The 21,460-nt window shown below is 52.8% G+C and overlaps 1 protein-coding gene across 1 annotated transcript in view; it reads right to left on the bottom strand.

Moving 5' to 3' along the window:
* Positions 1-7,522: 7,522 nt before the first annotated feature.
* The window catches only part of Rgs3 (regulator of G protein signaling 3), a 114,466-nt gene continuing 100,528 nt past the window's right edge, over positions 7,523-21,460 (bottom strand). The window contains 6 exon segments of the mRNA XM_055611546.1: positions 7,523-8,467; positions 9,387-9,553; positions 10,170-10,231; positions 10,492-10,593; positions 13,254-13,315; positions 20,580-21,460. The exon segment at positions 20,580-21,460 is cut by the window's right edge and continues 9 nt beyond it. Of these exon segments, the coding sequence (XP_055467521.1) occupies positions 8,282-8,467; positions 9,387-9,553; positions 10,170-10,231; positions 10,492-10,593; positions 13,254-13,315; positions 20,580-21,460 (1,460 nt within the window). The 3' untranslated portion in view covers positions 7,523-8,281.

Raw genomic sequence — 21,460 nt, 5'->3', positions numbered from 1 at the left:
TATAACCCCAGCTCCAGAGGATCCAATGTCCTTTGCATGAATTTGCCACCTGCACGAATTTGCACATATGCACATACAAATTCACACACACACACACATAAGTAAAAAATAATAAATTTTAAACAATAAAACATGTAAAAAAACATTAGAGAAAAAATTGGATCTGTGCATCTCAGAGAAAAGTTCTTAGATATAACACCAGGATCATAATCCATTTTTTTAAGTGATAAATTGGGCCCCATCAAAATTAACAGCATTTGCAAAAGGCAGGGTTAAGAGAATGACCCAGCAAGCTACAAACTGAAATTATTTGCCAGTGATATAATCTGCAATATACTCTTACAGAAAGGGATACAAGAGAAGGGGGATGGAGCATGGACAAAATGCAGTGACACATATGACTATGCCATATGAAGGCCATTATTTTGTACTCTGCCTTTTAAAAATAAGATTGAGACCATAAAGCACAGTCAAAACTCAACAGCCCCAAAGCAAACAATCTAATTAGAAAATGGGCAAAAGGCATCTCGCCAGTGAAGGTGGCATGTGAGTTTATGAAGCAATGCAGAGCAGAGCTGGCTTGTCGCAGGGAAATGCGAATCGAGACTAATGCCATATTGCTACACATCTGCCAGAAGAGCAAAGACACCACTAAGATCCAGGGCAATGTCACCTGTTGCCAAGAGCAGAGAAATGAGCTCACGCGGTATAGGGCTGCTGTTCTGGAAAACAGTTTGTGAGTCTTTGAGAATCTAAGCCTGCACTGACCACAGGACCAGAAATTGCATTTCTGGTCATCTTCCCAGAGAAATGGGAAGTGACCACCACACAGGACTCCACGTGACTTCTCGTAGTGGCTTTAAATGGCAGAGCCAAACACTAACTACAGTCAAAGTGTCCTTCAAAAGGTGACGAGCAAACGGTGCATCCACACTGTGCGCTACTAGTCAGCAATAAAGACCTAATTAATTGATACATGCAACTGCTTGGATGCAAGTCAAAGATATTACGTTGAATAAAAAAGAAAGGACCTCAGATGTCACACACTGTATGATTCCATTTATGTAACCTTGAAATGACAAAATTATACAGACAGAGCACAAATTAGTGGTTGGGAGTAAGATGGTAGGGATGTGTGTGGCTATAAAAGGCATGGAGGGAGCACTTTGTGGTGACAGAATTGTTTTGTCATTGTGTCATTGTCTCTTCATTGTGGTAGCGATTACACAAATCTACACTTGTGACAAACTGACATCAAACCCTACACACATACTATACAATGTCAGTTTCCATTTTTGATACTGGTCTATAATCATGTCAGATGTAGTTATCGGGGGATACTAGGTGACAGGTACATGTGACTTCTCTGTACTATTTTTGTCATTTCCTATGGTATGTAATTATTTCAGAACCTCAAAATTTCAAATAAAACTGCTTTCATTGCAGCAGGAACTTTCCCACGAAGAGAGATGCTGGGTCTTCAGCTGGAGGGCTGGCTCACAGCAGCAGGTCTGTGTCCAGTGGTGAGAAGCCAGCCCACCCTTCGTTAGGATCAGCTGGCTGCAGCTGATTGTATTGTACCAACACTGCTGTATTGGTGGCCAATTGGTGACTGTCCACTTGTCTTTCACAGACTGAAGAGAACAGGTGATTGCCATCGGTGAGTGACAGGCAGCTGCTTGTCACTCAGTATCTGTTCTACCCTAAGGTTATCTCAGAGTCCCAGAGTAAATAAACCTCTGCTTTAAAACAAACAATCAAACTGGCCACATTGTTATCTAGATGGAGTCCACATTTCCAGCCTTTCTTGTAACTCAGTGCGGTCATGTGACTTAGGTCAGGAGTGTCATGTGACAATCTGGGACACCTTCTAAGAAATAACTGGCTGTGGCCTTTTGCCCATCTTCCTTAGCCCCCTCACCTCTTCATGATGGCTAGTGCTCTAGCAGACAGTTTGGATGCGGGGTGGAAGCTACATTTTTAAGATGCTAAGCAACAAGTAGAAGGCACTTGGGCGCGCTGCCACTCATGGAAACGCCACGCCATCCCTGGGCTACGGGCATCTCTGTTTGCTTTCTGTGTAAGAGTCTCCTCTTTGTTTTGTGCATCTGTGACTCACAGCAGAGCTCAGGCTTAGTTTGCAGAGGGGTGGAAGTTCATGTGAGTGTGACCAAGTGGAGGCAGTGGTCCACATCAGGCGTCACTCCCTACATGCTGGTCCCCTTCGAGAGAGTCACTCACTGATCTGGGACTGGCCAGCAAGCCCTGGGGATCTGCCTCCTCAGCCTCTCCAGTGCTGGGATGGCCAGCACACACCACTACACTCGACTTATTCCATGAGTTCTAAACTCGGGTTCTTACACTTGCAAGACAAGCTGCCACCCACGGTGGCTTCCTAGCTTAAGCCCGTTCTCAACCAACATCCTGAGCCGTGGGCCCAGCCATTAAATAGACACCACTAAGCACTGGTCACGTGCCAACTGGGGTGCAGTGAGGAGTGAAACAGATGGGGACTCGGTCCCCCAAGGATTTCACTGTTGAAAGGGAGAAAGTGAACCCATAGGGACAGGCAGTTATAACCTATGACAGGTGAGGAAGGAGGCGCCAGGCACTCTGTGCCGACAGCAAGGCCTTTTGTAGTCAACATTATCATGAGGGAAGGCTTCCTGGGGAGGTAGCAGCTAAAGCAAGCTTCCAAAGCAGGGTTTGAGGGATGGGATACAGCTGTGAACTCAAGAGCTTGGGTCCTGAGCCGTCACATCTGACTCCTCTTACCTGTCTCCAAAGGCAAGGCGGACTCTGTGCCTCAGGTTTTGTTTGGTTTGAGGTTTAGAGTTGGTTTTGCTTGGTTGGTTTTGAAAAGGTTGTCCAGTCTAGCCCTGAAATTGTTATATAGCTGAGGCCAACCTTGAACTCGGACCCTCCCTGCCTCCACTTTCTAAGTGCCATGTGCACACCATGCTAGGTTTCTGTGATGCTTTTTCCTACTGAGAAACTAGAGATTATGAGATTACATGAGTTTATAGACACTTGCCAGCACTTTCCCTGTGTGCACTTTTTTTTTCTCTTTTTGACGGTTTCTCTGTGTAGCCCTGGCTGTCCTGCACTTACTTCATAGACCAGGCTGGCCTCGAACTCACTGAGTTCTACCTGCCTCTGCCTCCCAAGTGCTGGTATTACAGGTGTGAGCCACTGCAACAGCTGTAAAATACTTTTTTTCCCCTGTGTGGGCTCTTAAGTTAGTGTCACGGCTGCCTTTTGATGTAGGGTCAGTGCCATCCCCACATACTAAAGGGTAAACTGAGGCCAGAAAGGGAAGCAACTTGTTCAAGTGTAGACAATCAAGTGGGTGAGTGGCCAGGGCCTAACTCTGAGTCTGGCTCTGTGACACCTTGCAGCATCGACTACAATGGTGGCTCTTCACTGAGCAGAAAAGTCAGGAAGTTAACCTTCCATCCATGTTAACTGTACCACACTAAGGAGCAGGGGGAGGCGCATCCAGGCAGGGAAACTGTGGTGAAAAGGCCCTGAGTGGGGTCAACTGAGAGCATCCGGGACGGAAGGCAGGTGGCCAGTCTGCACCTGCTCTTATGTTCAGAGACCTCTTACCTCTCTTCATAAATGAGGGAGCAGAGCCATAGAGACATGGGGGGACTCATCAGAGGTACAGTACAGAAGTACATGAACATGGCTCAATCCAGGTCCACCAGCCTCCAAAGGTCCTGGCCTGGATTGGCCTGAACTCTGGATGGAACCAGCTGCTGGCCCGGGAGGATGTGGGAAGAAACACAAGCACTGGACGCTCACTTGGAGGCCTCGTGCCTCTATGGCCCTGTTCACCTCTCCATCTTCTCTGTGTCTCCCAGAAGGCTGCAGACCAGGGTCTCTTCTGCGCCCCCCTCCCCATGTGAGGTAGGGTTTGGAGACTGAGGACTGCGGCAACATGCCCACCTATGTTCGCCAGAACCTTCACTTTCCCTTTTGTGTGATAAAAGTAATCCTTAGCTCCTGACTTGGGGTGCTATGAGAGTGGGTGGAGCCAGGGCATGGATCGCACCATGTTCAGTGTGTGCCTCTTGTAGAGAGAACTACTCTTCTCAGCTGCAACCTGGCCCACCACCCCTTACTGGCTATATCCTCTTTGAGCTGGCCTGAAACAGCCTTGCAGCTTTTCCTAAGGAATGAATTTCCTCACGCCAGGGCATGACTGTGGCAGGAGGTGTGCGCTCTTCCTCCTGCTTAGCTCAACCAGGGAGAGGACGGGCAAAGCCAGATGTTCTACAGATGTTGCTAACTGCGAGCAACACAACGGCAAACAAGTTGTGTTCCGGGGCCTGTGGCTTAAGCAAGGGTCCAGAACTGTACAGGAGGAACAGGGCTGGGGCTGGGGGTTCGGAGCCTGAGATCTGGATGTGGATAGGGGACAGAAAGTCTTAGAACCAGAGTCCCTCACAGGCTACCAATGGCCTGGTTCAGGATCCTGATGTCAGAAACATAGAAGCTGAGAGCCATCAAAAAGCTCCCAGGCCCTCCTGCACTCCCTCAGGAAATAATGAAGTCCCTGTCAGGGAAGGAATGCATGCAGAAACCCAGGAAAGGACTCAAGACTGGATGGAAGCTTGGACCAGCTGGTTTCTTACAGAGTGGAGAGGCTAGGGACCCTGAATGTCCCAAGCCAGAATCACACAGGAAAAGAAGTTGCTTACATACCAGTCTGAGAGGAGGCTTTGACTCGCCCACATGGAGCCCAACTGAGCTGGCGTAGACCCCCAGTAGAGTGCAACCGTTGTGCCCTCCCCACTCACCCTTCCAGCTGACCCCAGCTGCTAGGGCTGGGTAGCCATGCAGGCACAGGTTGTCTGTGACTTACTCCTGGGAGCATGCTGGTCATGTCTTCCAGCTAGCTACACAAGGATCAGGGACCTGAGAAGAAAAACTCCCCATTCCCTCAGGTCTAGTTAGAGCCCAGGCCTGGGTCACTCACTTGTGATCCCAAATACTAATTTGCCAATAAGCAGCTTATGTTTAAGGGACACATACCCATGCAGGGACACTACTCCTCGTGACCATATGCACAGCCTCGCTTTGAGTCACAACTCTTGAATGGCATGGCGGCATACAACACAACCAGAGGCAGAGGCAAAGAGCCTGGTTCACAGGTTCACAGAACGCAGTAGAGCTAGAGAGTAAACCTGAGGCTGACTCCCAAACCCTCACTGAGCTACAGCCTTGGCTTGCCTCAGTCTTCTGGCCGGCTGAGAGGGCGTGCAGAAAAGGCCTTCCCACCAGGGGACCCACACTGCTAAGCCTAAACTGCTAGACAAGGAATGGTCCTTAAACAACCCTATCCAGGTGAGGACGAAGGCCTACCAGGGTAGGAGGTGTGCCTGAACACACACACACACCCCTCCTGGAGTCCAGGTGAGGCCAGGACAGGAGAACCCAGCACCTTTCCAGGCTGGCCTCCAGCTGCTCCACACAGCCAAAGGCACTCTGCAGCCAAAGGAATCAGGGCGTTCGTGAGTCATGGAAAGCAGGCAATGGGGACCTTCCGAAATGGGAATTCCATCTGCCTGACTTTGTTCTCCTGGACTTTGGTTTCCATGGCAACTTGGGGTTTGGAAGGTGGAGGGTCTGGCTCATGGCTACATCCCTGGAACCCCAAGAAAAAGGACAGTAAGTCTCTGGGGGGTAGCCAGGCACTTTTCTAAGCATGGGATGCCCAGTCAGGCGGGGCGGCAGGGTCCCAGGTTCTGATCTAGCCCTGCTTTGAATCATTTGGAGAAACAAGAAGTGGCTTTGCAGTCCTCCCTAAACTCAGGTGTCCAGTCTCCAACTCGGGCCTGGAAGAAGCCTGAGAAACTAGAGACATAGCTCCATTTCTCAAATGTTCCACTTAATGAGGCTCCAAGGTAGAAAAGTCTTTTACTGTTTACAGAGCCAATCAGGCTCACTGGCCAGGCCTACTGCTGGGTACCCAGGCCTGCGGAAAAAAGACCCAGCACACTCCTGGAAGAGCAAAACAGCCTCCAACATATATGGAGGAGTCCCTGCTCCATGCCTGGTCCAGGGCCAGTACGTTATATGTACTGACTCACTGGGCCATCCTCCCAAAGCCAAGTCCATGGCATCTTCCCTATCTTAAGGCTCAGAGCTGCTTAGTGATAGGCCAGCGTCACAGAGCAAGTCAGTAGCAATGAAAGGGTTCAAACAGAGGACTGCATCACTCTGTTACCCATGCAGCCTTTGGAGACAGAACACCATACCTGACTCTGACAGTGCTTGCCAGAGCTTGATTGACAAAGGGGGAAACTAGCCTACTGTCCAGGCAGTTTCCAAGATAGGACCACACTGTAGCATTTGCAGGGAGCCAGAAGCCAGGCGATCAGCTCACCTACTCTTACCACGAGAAGCCCCAGGTCTGCATTGAGAGGACCACAGACCCCTGTATCCTGGACAGACCTGTGCCCAGGACTCCAGGCAAGAAAAAAAGATCTAGGGCAGTGGTTTTCAGCCTTACGAATGCTGCAACCTTTTGACAGTTCCTCAGGTTGCAGTGACCCCTAATCACAGAGTTATTTCATTGCTGCTTTCTAACTGTAATTTTGCTAGCATTGTGAACTGTAATGTAAATATCGGTTTTCCAATGGTCTCAGGCAACCCCTGTGAAAGGGTCTTTGACCCACCAGAGGGATGGCGACCCACAGGCTGAGAAATGCTTATCTAGTGGATTACATCTAGATTCTCACACACTAGCTCGATTTGAAAATTCATCTGAGTTTTCCAGAAGAGCTAAATCTCTCCCTGGACCGTGACGTTGTATGTGTGAGCATCAGGGCCTGCCTGGGTATCAGCTTGGCTCTGGGTCCCGGGCCCTCCTCTGCTCCCTCTAGAGATCCAAGGCCTTCCTTGGAGTATTCCTTTGTATCAGGATTTTCCTACATTTGTATCTTTTGCTACACAGGAGGGGAAATGAAGACACAAAGAAGAGAGATGGGCCAGGCTTCAGAGGAACTCTTGAGTCCTACTTCCTGTTACCTCTTCAGCTCTCCCTTCCGTCAGGGAAGCCTTGGCCACCCTGCCTGAAACTCTGGTTCCATTCACCTCTCTTCCATCCATCCCAGGGCACCTGACCGGTCCATTACAAGTGCAGGGTGTGGCAAGGTGAAACAGAGGAACTGACACAAGGTCATACAGGCAGCTAGCCACCCCACTGAGCAGCCACCCCTTGGCCAAGAGCACAAGCTGTGTGGCCAATCAGGCTTCAGCTAGACTCCATCTCTGCTACTCACTGCCTCCAACCTTACCTAAGTCACATGACTTGCTTCACTGTCCTCTTCTGAAAAACAAGGGAAGATGCGCATCCCTCCCCAGTACAGCAGTGTCTGTGGCCCCTGGGTGGCCGGCAGCTAGTAGCAAGAAAGAAGTATCCACTGGGGTGACAGTGTGCCTTCCAGGCCTCCCGGCCCAGCCACCCTCTGTTCCTAGAGAGCAGGAACACACAAAGACCAAGAAGGAGAATAACACAGGCCTTTTATTTGCACCAGCACGTGTTTCTGTGTGGGCAGAGGGCACTATGCTTTCCCAGATGTCCTGGGGGATGCCCTCCCAGGGGGTGCCAGATTTCCACAGCATCCCCCCAAGGCCTGGTCAGTCTAAAAGGTCCAGCTGCCGCCACTAGTTCCTGGGAGCAGCAAATGCCCTGAAACTGTAGGATGGTGGCCACCCCCACAGGTGGCCTTCACAAGGCATTGGTTAAGATATTGCACTTGTAAGTTAGGAAAACTGACAGGACAAGGGTTTCCTATTACAGTTCATGTGCCAGGCATCCAACTACTGTTTAAATAAATAAAACTCAATGGGGGAGGGGCTGAGCTGTGGGTCCCAACAGCCCCCAGGATGGCCCCAGAGCCCAGGCCTGGGCCTCCTGTCACCCTCACCCCAGCCAGTTCTTTAAGGAACTTGGTCAGCAGGAAGTCTCCGCGCAAATCTCCAAAGCAGGGAGCCACAGCTCCAATCTGGTTTCTCCAGGGACCCTGACCTGCCAAGGGCCCTTGGTCCCCTCGTACCAGGGCATTGAGGACCTGATGCCGCTGGTCCTTCTACTCCTGTAGTAGCCTGGGTCTCTCTCAGTCCAGGCCTCAAATCCAAATGTCCATCTGTCTGTCTGGAGACACAGCCTCTGGGGGCTCACTTGCCCCCTCCGTCACAGGGGAGGGAGGCGGGTGGGCAGAGAGCCCGCTCCGCTTGGTGTGAACGCTGAGCTGGATACCGGTGGTCCCTAGAGCGGAGGGCTCATCTTCTTCTGGTTAATGAGGTCAAGGTAGAGGTCAGAGCGAAGGAAGCGAGGATAAGAGTCCTTTTCCATGAGCCCAAAGATACGTTTTTGTGCTAGGTCAAAGCAGCCTCGGGTGATGCTCTGAAGGTTTTCCTTGGTGTGTTCTCGTGTGTACGAGTCCAGGTTTACCTGCAGAGTCACACAAGGACTAGGTCAGGGCTGGAGGCCTGTCTGGAGGCCAAGGACCTGGGAAACAGTGGGGACACTCCAGCCCCTTCCGTACCACATGATATTACAAGGGACCATGGGACCTGGTTTAGCCAAGTGCTGTTGGGAGGCAGGATTTATGACTCCTGAAAATGCACTCCTAGGGTCAGGCTGGCGATGTCCACAGGCTGGCGGCCATGAGATAGCCACTCAGGGACATCGTCCCTCCCTCGGTTTCTACATACAGGCTAGAAGGTGCTTTCCTCAGAGCACACTCAGTGGGAATAAGCTTTGCTGGTCAGGCTCTCTGAGACCCTCTTCATTTTGCGTGTGGCTCTGTGTGAGCCTGTCACGCTTGCATGTGGAGGCCAGAAGACAACCCTCGCCATCGTTTGCTCAGGTGCCATCCACCTTAACCTCTGAAGACAGGCTCTGTCGTTGATCTGGGGCTCACCGCTTAAGCTAGACTGACTGGCCCCTGAGCCCACGGGAGTCTTCCTGTCTGCCTCTCCAGAGGGATTACAAGAATACACCACAAACACTGCCTTGTCCGTTACACCGATTCTGGGTATCCAACTCAGGCCTTTATGCTTCCTTGCAAAGCAAGGGCTTGATCCCAGCTGAGCTATTGCCCAAGCCCAGATGTTCAAAGTGAGGATATCTGGAGTTGTTTGAGAGGTCATTGTGAAATTAAACACGGGACCTCATACATAAAGAGCTCAGCCTATGCCAGCCAGGCACACAGCAGTGCCTAGTCAGGCCATTTTTGTTATGGGCCAGGATTGTGTTCGCTGGTTCACCTGAAAGACTAGATATTAGGAGCTGCTCGGGCGGCCTCTTCCCTTCCTGAGCTACTGGCTGTCTCCTAGCAATGGAAAAGTGCCTGGGCCAGGGGTCTCACCTCTTTGCAAGCCTGGATTGCAATGAATTCAGCAAAGATCTTCTTGGCTTTGGCTGCCATCTTAGACTGTGATTTGACCTTCTTGAAGTCCTCACAAGCCAGCCAGAACTCCAGGTTCTCCTCACTAAACTCGGTGCGAAGGAAGGCCTGGAACACTTCTAAACCATCTGTGAGGGGAAGAACGGGCCGGGATTGGAGCACAGTCAGCCTTGCCTGCCCTCAGCACCCTACAGGACACCCTCTCCAAGAGCCCAGAGAGATGACATGCTGGCAACTTAGCAAGAGCACCCCTCCCAGAGAGCAATGGAGGACTGGGCTGTGGTCTTCCCTGTGTCCCTGTGAGTGCCTGGTTGGCCCCCTGCGTATGCCTCAGTGTCCCCCTCTGTAAAATAAGGATTATCATCCCAACCCCTGGAGCCCTGTGGAAGGATCTAGAGGGTTCCTGCCCCTAGAGGTGGCAGGCACACTTGGCCCAGTGTGAGCCCTCAGGACATGGAAATGTTTGTCCTTATTCTGAGAATCTGATCTGAGCACACAGGTCCCAATGGCCTCTGGCAGGCAGGGCCAACTCCCACAGGCAGGGAGGGCCTGGCAGGAGCAAGCCCAGAGCCAAACTAAGGGCCCTAGTGTGCCCCACAGTTCTCTAACAGGACCCAGCGACACCTGGCTGGAACCAGGAGACACCGGAGGCACTCTGGTGGACACCCTCTAGGCAGAGTTATGGGAAGACGGGTGGGGTGGGGAGAAGGAAAAGAGGAGATAGCGTTGCTGGCCCCTACTCACATTTGTGAAGCAGCAGCTTTTCCAGGGACTCGCTCCACTTGAGGGCTTCCTCCGAGGTAGGCCTGAAGGGTGAGGGTAAGAATGCATAAGGACCTTGGGCTGGGCAGCTAACTCCACTTCCAGCTCCCACCACCCCTGCCCGGCCTTCTCTCCAGAACAGCGGCTTCTGGAAGGAGTTCCTTGCTGGGCACCAGGCTCCCCGAAACAACAGTCTTACAGTCGGATCCAGTGGACAAGGCCCCTCTCCCAGCCCCAGGGCCCTGGCCGACTCTTCAGGAGTCAGTGATCAGCGGAGTCCCAGGATGGCAGAGGGTATACCTACTTGAAGGACTTGGTTGTCTTGTCTGTCTTGCTGGCTGGCTGGGCCCCCGGAGATTCATTTCGTCGCCTGAAGATAGCCAGCTTATTCTTCATGTCCTTGGCTCTGGGGGAGGGAGGCAGAAGCAGAGAAGAGGGGTTTATCAGCTTGGCCCACACAACCCCAGCAAACGTGGGGTGCCAGAGGCCATGGGCTGGAGCGAGGGGCACCTACTCCTTCATGGTGTGCCGCCTCTGTAGGTTCCCATTGCGTGTGAGGTACATGCCTCGGAGCATCTCTGAAGAGTCCCCACCTTGAGACTCGGGATGATGTGAACTGTGCACCCTCTGGCTCCTGCCTCCCACCGGGGCCCTAGGCTTCAGGCAAAAGTGCAGACGGCAGAGCTCGCACACTCTCTGTCTCTGGAATCCTGGCTGGGACGACTGGACTCCAGGCGCAAGCCGGGCTGGGTCTCAGACAGGCGGAGCCAGGAAATGGGAGGGAACAGAGGGGGGGACAGAGAAAAACAGCCCTGCCGGCCAACCCTGAGAGGCTGCGTGAAAGGGGCATGTGTTCACAGGGGACAACCCCTGGGGCCAGCCCCCAGGCAGAGAGCCAGGCCCAGTTATTTGTAACCTACCTCCCTTGTTACTGTGGCAACGAGGGGGGCAAGCCAGCAAACTGCTGGGCAGGAAAGAGGGAGGGAAGGAGGTTCTGCCCACCAGGGTGGCAGGACTGGCTATTTTTAGCCAAAAACCATTTTTAGCCAGGCTGCTCCTCCCAGAGGCAGATTTCAGCCTTCAGGAAGCTGCTGGTCAAAAAAAGGGTTAAAGGCCCCTTGTTCTACTTCACACCCCTGGTCTGTGGCCCCCCAGTCAGCTCCTGCAAGCTTCTCAGTGGTGTCAGACCAGGGCCACCCATTAACATACAAGAGGTCCCAAAGCCTCAGGAGTTCTGAGCTTGAATAACAAAGTGTAAATACTATAAACTCCAGGGTGGTGGTGTCAACCGTCAGTTTACTTTAGTTGTGTGATTCAATAATCCTTCTTCATGTTGACTTTGGGTATCTGTAATTCTGACATGTGAAATGCTTACTGAAATCAAAGATTCACATAGAGACTTCATTACCAAAATCGCAAAGCCAAGAAACTTAAATAACTGAACTTTTTAGATAGTTTGTGGCACTTCTTCAAGCCTGAATGCCCCTGGAATCATGTGTGGCGCTGAACCCGGCAGAGGCTGGCAGCTCAGCTCTGGAGAGCGGCAGCCTTGGGGTCAAGCCCAAGCTCCCCTAGTCTGCTGTGTCTAGCCCCTGCTCATCTGGCAAGGATGGCACTCCTGCCACCTGCTGGGGGTGTTCGGGACTGAGGGGCTGGGGGAGATAAGGCGACCTGTGCACAGTACCTGGCACAAAGGTGCTGGGACCGAAACAGCTGCAGGCACACCTGTCCTGGCGTGCAGGAACAGCTGGCCAGAGATGGGTCTCAGCCGCGGTGACATGACCAGCAGCTCTCTGAGAAAGGAGGAGAATCCCAAAGCAGGCTGGCCTCCCTCCTGGCACCCATTCCCTTGCTACAGGGTTTGGACAAGTCACTAAGCTCTTGATAAGTCCATTTCCTTTTTACAAAAAGAGGAATGGCACATAAAAGGGACATGCAAAGAAAGACTAATGGTGAAGCTTAAGTTGGATCACTTGCCTAATGCCTATAGGACCCAGCGCAATGAACACTGGCTATTGTGTTCATTTCAGATGCTCAGAGTCCTGTCTAAGCTTTGAGGAATGTGAATTCCAGACGTTCAGAAGACCATGCCTGCTTTTAAAGGCAGCTACAGGGTGTGGCTGTAGGGCACCCACCTTCCACCACCACCTAATGCCACCGGCAGCAGCCCTGGCATTGTACAGCTATCTCCTTCCACTCCCGTCCGCACAAACTGCAGCTAGACGGGGAGTGTCTGTACAGAGGACTGGTGTTTGTGCCTTTCACCGTCTCTGGCTGCAGACTGAGAGAAGCCCACTGTTGCTAAAAACAGGGGAAGGCATGGAAGCTGACGAAAATGGGCTCATAGACCAGGGGGCTTCAGCCAAGGGCTGGGCCAGGGAAGAGGGTCACTAAAGGCATCCTGCCTGGGGAGACACCTGTCCTCTTCTGACAGCTGCAATTCCTTCTTGTCTGTGGGTGCTACTGAACTGTGGAGGAAGGCAGCCCCCCTCTGGGGAATGTGTTCCCGTTGAGGGGGGTTGGGGAGAGTGATGGCCCACAGGCTTCTCCCTGTAACTCTGCTCCTCTAGTCTCTGGGGACTCACACACCCCAACCCTTACAACCCACTGTTTATTTCTGGCACCAGAAATAAACCTTTACAAGGGTGGGGAGCCTGGGCTGGCGGGGCCAGAAAGGCTTGCAGAGCACGGTATAGTGTAGCTAAGCCAGCAGAGCCCCCTACTGGCCATGCATGCGGTTAGCTTTCAGGAACTCCGGAGAACTGTCAGTTCAGCTCTTCCTATGCCAAGGACTTTTCTACATCGCTGCTTGGCTCAGAGGCCAGGGTGGACCAGGGTTACTTGTTTCCTGCCCTGCTCTGAGAAGATAAACGTTTGAGGTGCTAATGATTTATCCTGGGTCTTCAATAGCTCACTGCTTCTTGGTATCCGTCTGGGGGTGTGGGGGGGGGCTGGGGTGCAACCCTTACTTCTCCCCATCCAGGACAGACCAGTCTGGGGTAGGAGAGAGGGATTCCAGGAGACTCCCTGGGCATGGGAATGACAACCAGGATCTTTCCAACCTACATGCTTTTGCTCTTTCTCTTCCGGGAGGCTTCATCATCCTCGCCGAGGTCAGTCCCGCTCATCTGCAGAGAAAATAGATACGATGCTGTCTGGGTATCCAGGGGCTGCCACCCAAACCCAGGACCCAGGACCCAGGACCCAGGACCCAGGGCTCCAGCAGCAGGGCTCCAGTAAGCAGCCCAGTGAGCCCAGTGCTCCATGCCTGGCAGAGAGCCCAGGTCAAGCGGTCAGCTTCTTCCTGCTTTGCTGGGGAGAAGCGGAGGGACAGCTGCCTCGCCTCAGACATCCTGCCTGGCAGGTGAACACAGATCCAGACAGCCTTCTGCTGTATGAGCTGGCCGCTCACTGTCCCTTTCTGATCCTCTATCCCCCAATTTCCACAACCAAGACCCTAATAGCCAGCTTAGGACACGGGGTCTAAGGAAACTGAGAGCACCCTCCCCCATTGCTGTAAAGCATTCCAGGGCTCCCTAGTGCTCTTGGCTGAGCAGCCAACCTCCATCACACAGCGAGGTATCCATCACAGGACCTGGCACAAGGTTCCCGTGAACACCGGCGGCCCACACCAGCAGCTGCTCTCCAGTTCTGGGTCTTTTCCAGAAGCCTCCCCCTCTGGCCAGCCCAGCACAGTCCTTGCCCTGTGGTCCTCATCCTTGGTGACCCTCCTGCCTTTCCTGCCTCTGAGATCCAGCTTAAAGTAAGACAGAGAGGCCTCGGTCAAGTAGCTCAGATGCCTCTGTCCCTAGGATGCCCTCTGTGCCCTCTCAATCACCACACTCAAATGGCTGCTCTGGGCCCTCCTCTGCTTGGCTCCGAGTTTCCCACGGGAAGGCTCAGCCAGAATGGTCGTTGTCATATGGCAGTGTGTCAGAGGAATGCATCTGAGAAGGGGATACAGCCTGGGACAATGCATCCAGGAGTCCTCTCTGCTGCATCCAGGGCCTCCAATTCCATCCCTGTGTCCCACTGCAGCTTGCAGACTCTACAGCCCCAGCAACCTGCCTTTGCCAGCCTGGGCTGTACCTCCTGCATGACAGGCCCTCTCTCCTGTACCCTCTATCTCCTCCTTGCTCCATACCCTTCATCTAGCTTCTGTTCCATCAGTTCTCCCAGAAAGCCTATAAGTAAACAGAGGATCTTTGTCACTTGCGAAAAGAACACTAAGCATTTAAAGTGACAGAATCTGCCTGTGTAAATCAGAGCCTGTCCACCAGAGGGCGCAGAACTCAAGCGCCAAGATGGCACAAGCTGAATGTTGCCAGGACTCAAGAAAGGCTGCTTCTGAATCGGTTGCCACACCAGAGCTGGGAAGCTTGCGTGTAAGCGCGCCCAGGGGTACACGCCCACGTGTTGTGCTGCTTCCTGGGGCATATGTGCTGCTTCCACCAACCTGGAAGAAATTTGTTCAGTTGTTTTGGTGACAGATGTCTAGGATCAGGCAGAAGATTCACCAGGATGGAGTCTGGGTCCCGAACCATGGACAGTCTTGGCACCCAGAGGTGCCCTCAACAGTTCAGCGACCTCATGTCACTGCTGTCGCCCCAGAGACATGGGCTGCAGCTGTGCTAGCTTAGCTAAGCAGTGCTTGGAGCCCCCACCCGTGGGAAAGGGCCACAGAGCTGGGTTTCCTCCCATTCTAACCTTGGCTTCCGCACTTTATCAGCCCCACACAATGGGCCTGGGGACCACTCCCGCCAGCCACCACCCCCAGTCTCTGTGCTGCTGGGAAATGGGTTCTTCCTTCCACTACTGGAGGCGGGGTGGGGCCATCTTCAGTAGGGACCAGTCCAAGCCCAGAAGCTCTGATTCTGAGTCTCAGCTTTCAGGCCAACTACGAAACCTGGGCACTAAAAGGCGGGAGGGGATTGCAACTAGCAAGACCAAAAACTGAGACAGACAGGCAGGATCCTCCTGGACCCTAGCGCTTCTGAAATCTCTCCACTGACCGGCCGCAGCCTTGGGTCTTTGGAGGTACCGGCATGGCCTCCAAGATCCTCTTCTTCCAGCTGCAACAAGGCCATCCAGGGGCCAGCTTGCAAAGGGGGCAGCTCCTTCCACCTGCCCCTACCCCTCCTCCACAATCCTGCCCTGCTGAGAGGCGGCAGAAGTGAGCCCAGAGTCACTGGCCCTCCATGAACTCTGGCAGGGATCCCCAGGGCCTGCCCGGCCTCACCCTGCCACCTCTGGGACCCAGAGCTCACAGTCTCTCAGAATAATAACTATAATTCTTATTGTCATTATCACTATAATTACAGTCATGATTAAGAGTGTAGCTTCCAAACAGCCTGGGTTTGAATCCTAGCTCAATCACATATTAGCTAATTGACCTTAGCTGTGTTCCATCTGCTTGCCATGGCTGCTTCCTTCATTGGTAAAATGAAGGGTCACAACTGGACCCACCTTATGGGACTGCTGTGAGTCAGCAAAGGTACAGGGGTGGAGATAAGGGGTCGCTGTTTGATACACATCAGCCATTGCAAGCACTGTGTACCAGGCACTGTGCTAAAGTCTCTAGACATATATGATCTAATTTAATCCTCACAATTCCTCACCATTTGCTACTATTTTTCTCAGCTGGCAGCTAAGGAAACTGAGGCCCAGAGCAGTAGAACTTGCCTGGGTTCTTTGAGATGGCACGATGCAAAGACTGAAGTCTGGCTCAAAGCCGGTAGCGGGGTCTGAGGGCTCCCGTATGAGCAGCCTCCCAGCTGACTTCGCCTCTTGGTGCTAGGTCTGACTCCGGCCAAGCTGGGTCCTGTGTGACCATGGGGCAACAGTGGTCCATGCGCTAAACTTATTTTAGACAGGGGGAGCTTAAACGTAGGAAATGCCTTGAAGGTTTTGAAAACAGAACATGTTATCCCATCCTGTGGACAAAGGATATCTTAGTCCTTTCGTCTGACCTGTGACTTTGGCCATAGCTACCACGACAGCCCCGAAAGGGGGCAGGAAAAAGGAAGCACAGCCAGGAGAGGGCCATCGCCTGTGTTTTCCTCGATGTCAAAGAATGGCCAGACAAGGCTAAAGTATCTAAGTCAGTGATGGCTCCTGGGCTCAGAGTTAACCTAGCAAGCAAGACTCCTCGGGAAGACAGTACCTGAAGCCAACTGCAGCATTCGCTGCGCTGGGCCTCCAGCAGGGGCACCATAAGCCAGCTTGGCCCCACATGGGGGCCAGGCGCATAGAATGATCCACTGAGAGCCTCACGGCTCCCCCCCTCTGCACCTCAGTGGACACCTGCGAAGGCACTAAGTCCAGGTGGGCAGCCTTCGAGGTGCGTGAGGTTCCAAGACAGGGTGCACAGTGGACACTGCTCAGACACACGGGAAGAATGGCAGCATGGGCAGAGACGGCAGTGTGACTGCCACCTGTAGCTGGTAGCCTGTGCCCAGAGCCACACAGCAGCCCACGTGACTAGCCTAGGACCACAGCAGCTCCGCCTTGCGCAAGATCACCAGGACATGCTTGGGGCTTTTACATTCTCTGACCTAGAGCTGTCTATATCCAGGGACAACTTCCCTAGTCCCATCTGACCGAGGGGAACCGGTGCTCCAAGAAGGGACTTGCCATAGGCTTCAGAGTCGGGGAGGAGATAGAACTGGAATGGGTCTGCTTGTCTGTCTCCACAGCTGATGACTCCACCCTCTCTCCTTCACCTTGGGAGACAGGCCCAAGCCAGGAGGGTACAAGTCATGAGAGCACACTGCCTCTTTTCTGTTAGCCTCCTACCAGAAGGGGACATGTGGGGTCCAGGGGCAGAGCCCCATGACTCGCCCTGTGGCTCAGGACACAAAGCTGAGTGCCAGCAGCAGGTGTGGTAGCTCAGGCCTGTAATTCTTGCACTTGAAAGGCTGAGGCAGGAGAGTTATCATGAGTTTAAGGTCGTGCTTGGGTTACATAGTGAGCTCTACAGTATGAAATCCCACCTCAGAAGAAGAATTAGCAATGCTGTGGGGTCATGACGGTCAGAAAGGCTAGTGCAGTGCTTTGAACGTGGGAGCAAACCTGTTGCCATGCTTGTACCTGCTGTCCTCCCCGTCTCCACTGTCTCAGCAGTGTGGGAACCATTCATGGAGGAAGACCCACCAGGAGCTGAATGCCAGATTCTGCTTTAAGTCCCTGCATCCAGCTACTCGAACCTCCCAGCAACGCCCTGCAGTATTATTACCATAACTACCTCAGTGAGGAAACAGCCTCAGGGGAGGCAGGGGCTAGCCCTCTGTTAGTGAGGGGTGTGTTTAGTCTGGGCTTCATGTCTCCTGGGCCTGGACGGGTTTCTGGCTGAAAGTGGAGGCTGGCAGGGGCAGGGATAAACTACTCAGGGCCTGGAAAGTGGGAGCTCCATGTTCTAGAGCAGCCTCCACAGGCTAGGAACAGCTTCTGCGGGCCCTGGCAACTCAGTCACTCAAGCCTGAGAAAGGAAGTGACAAGGAGGAAGTGATGGGGGGGCAGGAGGGGCTGATGCAGACGTGCTGGACTCCCAGGTGGGGGCATCTGTTCTTGGGAACTGGGGTCACCTGAACTGAGGGCAAGTTGGAATGCATGCATGAATGTGAGTTGACTTCTCTGTATATAAATATTTGTGTTGGAGCAAGGATGGTGGAGGAAACAGAACAAAGAGGGAGGGATTCAATGGGAGGCCTGAGGTAGGTGCCTGGGCCCTTGGTCCTCAGCTGCCCTCTAGAGAAGAGTAGCCAGGCCTAACCTTTACGAGCCTGAAATCTCATCTTGATGAAGCAAAGTTCCAGGCTGTCTCAAGGACTGGCCTACGATGGTGGCAATCAAGCTCAGGAGAGCATCATAATCCCCGGAGCATTCATTTAAAATGCAGGGTCTGGGTACTAGCCCTGGAAATTCTGATTCCAGAGAACTGAGCTGAGGATGAGATGTCATGAGGTGATACCATCTCCTGGGAACTTACAGATAAGAAACAGAATCACCCTCCAAGCCCTGGGTAGGGTGGGGTTAGTCCTGGTGCCCAAGCCCAAAGTTCATGGTCCTTATGGCCTGACCACCTTCCTGCAGAAAGCATCAAAATGCCAGATCTGTAGTATTGGTGCTGGTTACAGAGTTGTGAAGGCTTTGGAAGTCATCTCCCAATTTGGGAGCAAAGTAAGCTGGAATCCATTAATGATGTCTGCCTTGGGCTTGGCTAAGGAGTGGCATTACATATGCCATGTTCCTGTGCTCTAGCCTTATCTTCAGTTTATCCTAAATGTATTTGACCTTCCAGGTACTACTAGGGGCATCCTTTTTCTAGCTCTTCTGGAAGTGAAAGGGTTGGACTAACTTTGTAACCTGTATGTCTTCTAAAGCCTATAGTTTTGAGTTTTAGGTTCAGGTTAAACTAAAGCCTCTTAGTACCTTTCCAGAGAATGGAAAAATGTGACCCTATCTATGAGGACAGATAGAAAAAAAGGCAAGCAAGCAATGACCTTCACTCAGCAAAAAGAAAAACTCCTGTCTTTGAGATAGCATTTCTTAGCAACAAACCTAGACTTCTTCTGAGTAGCTTTTGACCTCCAGCCAAAAGTCTGTAGCCCCTAATCTTCAAGGATGAGCTAACCACCCCCACCTTCAATTGCAGCTGCATCCACACTTGGCAGGACTGGCCAAGCTTGAGCACCTAAGACTAACCAATTATCTTACTTTATAGCTTCCTTGTCCAATCCTAAATTGCCAAGACTGCAACTTCAAATCTCCCGCAATTTTTCTTTTAAAAACCTAAAGGCCTTTGTCTCCGGGTGCCACTCTTTGCTGACCGGCAGGGGTGACCCCATTGCGCAATGGTTAATAAACCTCTTGCTTTTGCAACGAGTCTTGGTCTGGGGGAGTTTCTGGGAAGGGCGCGATCTTGAACTCCTGAGCTGTGAGACCCCAGGTCTTACAGAAGGTCCCAGGCCCTGGAGTCTCTCCTGAACTTTTGGATCTCTGGGCATCAGCCTCGTTCCCACCTAGCCTCCTACAGTTGTCATAACAACAGTTTAGCATTGCAGATACACTTCAAGTGAAGAAGCAGAAGCCAGGCTCCCTGAGGGCTCTTCCAAAATGTGATGTCAATCATGTCCTCAGGCCCCAGGCTCATCCAGTTCACCCTCACACACTCAGGGACACAGAGTGTCCCTGCTTTTAAGGGAAGGAAAGCAAGCTTCGGAGGAGCCAGTGGCTCACTGAAGGCCACACAACAGGTAAGGATAGAACTTAGGTTCAAGCTGGCTGGTGGGCTTAAAGGCCACGACATGGTTTGTTCTGTTAGGCTCAGTCCCCAGCCCACACGGAGAGCCCTTCCTTTGCCCTCCCTAGCTGAGACCAGCCCTACGGCTCCTGCAGCCTCTTCTGTGGCACTGAGCACAGGACTGGCACAAAGCAGAAAACCCATAAACATTGATCTGCTTGTTTATAAACATTTGCATGAGGCAAACAGCAGAGTCCTTAAGAGCTCTGGTCCTGGAGACAGACTCTAATTCTGGTTCGTACACTTGTAAACTGTGTGATCTGGGTCAACCTCTCTGGGACTCAGATTTCTCATCCGTGAAATGGGCACAAAATACTCTCCAGGGCACAGAGCTGCTGGCAGATTAATGTGCTGATGTGAATTGCTTACAGCAAACATCCGTACGCTGTTTTTGTGGTTAGCTCATGGATTTCTAGTCCAAGTTGTAATACTTATTTGTGTGTGTATGCACACGCGCCTGCATGCTGCATGTGTGTGCGCACGTGTGTGTGTGGGTGTTTGTGTAAGGGGGGGGGTGTATATGTGGAGATTTCAGGATAACCCTGACTTCTACCCTTGTCTTGTCAGTGTCTCTTTCATTGTTTGCTGCTGGTGCCGGTACCTGAGTTTCCAGGGATGCTCACATCTCCGCCTCCCATCTTGCCTTAGCAGCACTGGGATTACAGGGGTGAATTACCTCACCTAGCTTTATTTGGGTTCTGGGGATTCAAACTCAGGTCTTTACACTGCATGACAAGTGCTTTGCCCTGAGCATCTCCCCAGACCTGCAAGGCTTTAGTTTTTCAGCTGCTTGCTCTGATCTTTTAAGTCCAAATGCCCAATGTTCCGGGCTAAACCCACACCTCTGTCTGCAGCAGGGACCATAGGACGGTGGAGCTGGGAAAATACAACATCTGAGCACATGGGTTCTCCTTCCTGGGACCTTGTGGCCTTGGTTTATCTTCTATCAAATGGGCAGAACGTTCACCGGGAAGTTTCTCAAGGAGCAAGGGTGGAACAGGACGCTGGTCCCTTCCCAGGGCCACTAGTCCTGCCCTTTGCACCTCATGCCCCTGCCCTCCAACCACCCCCACCGCAACTCCCCTTCTTACCTTCCTGTGTCCAGTGAAGAAGAGGGAAAGGTGGTGCATGGAACCTCCATTACGACCCAGTTCTTTCTTGAGAGTGCGGGGTGAAGGGATGACCCAGGTGGATGTGGTGCCCTCGCCATCAGAGCAGTGTAAGGTGGTATCAGAGGAGAAGCAGGGCCCGCGGGCCTCCTGCAGCAGGCTGCCCTCGCTGTGCGTCCGGCGCCGCAGCGAGTTCTGCACGCGCAGCGAGAGGCCGCCCTCCGCACCTTGGCTCGTCTCGATCAGGCTGCTGCGCTTGGCCTCACTACGCTCCCCGTAGTTGTCGTCGCTGGTGTCTTCCTCCTCCTCTTCCTCCCCTTCTTCCCCCTCCTCTCCCTCTTCTGCATCCTCATCCTCACAAGAGCTGCCCCCGTGGGCCCCACTCTGCTGGCTATAGGCACTATCTAGCCGGACCTCCGGGATCACAAAGTTGGGTCTCGGGGCTGGAGGTCCAGCTGCGGCGGCTGCTGCTGGTAGCTCCCCAGAGCTGATGGTCTTCTCAGTGAGGGCCTTCTCAGGGGGGGAGCCCTGGCTGGGAGGTGACTCCTGAGATGGTGGAAGGGTCTGGATGGAGGCAGATGCTTCTGGAATGACAGGGGCCTCTTGACTGAGCAGAGGGTCCTGGCTAGGAGGGGACTCTTGACCAGCAGGAAGGTCCTGGCAAGATGGGAGTTCTGCAGTTGGAGGGGATCCTTGGCCTGGTGGAGAGTCCTTGCTTGTTGAGGCTGCTGGGCTTTGAGGGGACTGTTGACAGGTAGCTGTGTCTTCACTGGATGGAGACGCTGGGCCAGGAGCAGCTTCTTTCCCCGAAGAGAAGTCCTTCCTGGGTGGGAGGTCTTGTCCTGGAGGAAGCTCCTTGCTGG

Source organism: Psammomys obesus, unplaced genomic scaffold, assembly GCF_907164565.1.
Source record: "Psammomys obesus unplaced genomic scaffold, mPsaObe1.curated_primary_1811, whole genome shotgun sequence".
NCBI classification, from domain to species: domain Eukaryota; kingdom Metazoa; phylum Chordata; class Mammalia; order Rodentia; family Muridae; genus Psammomys; species Psammomys obesus.
The sequence above is the reverse complement of the archived record's forward strand: the minus strand, read 5'-3'. Positions and strand labels throughout refer to the sequence as shown.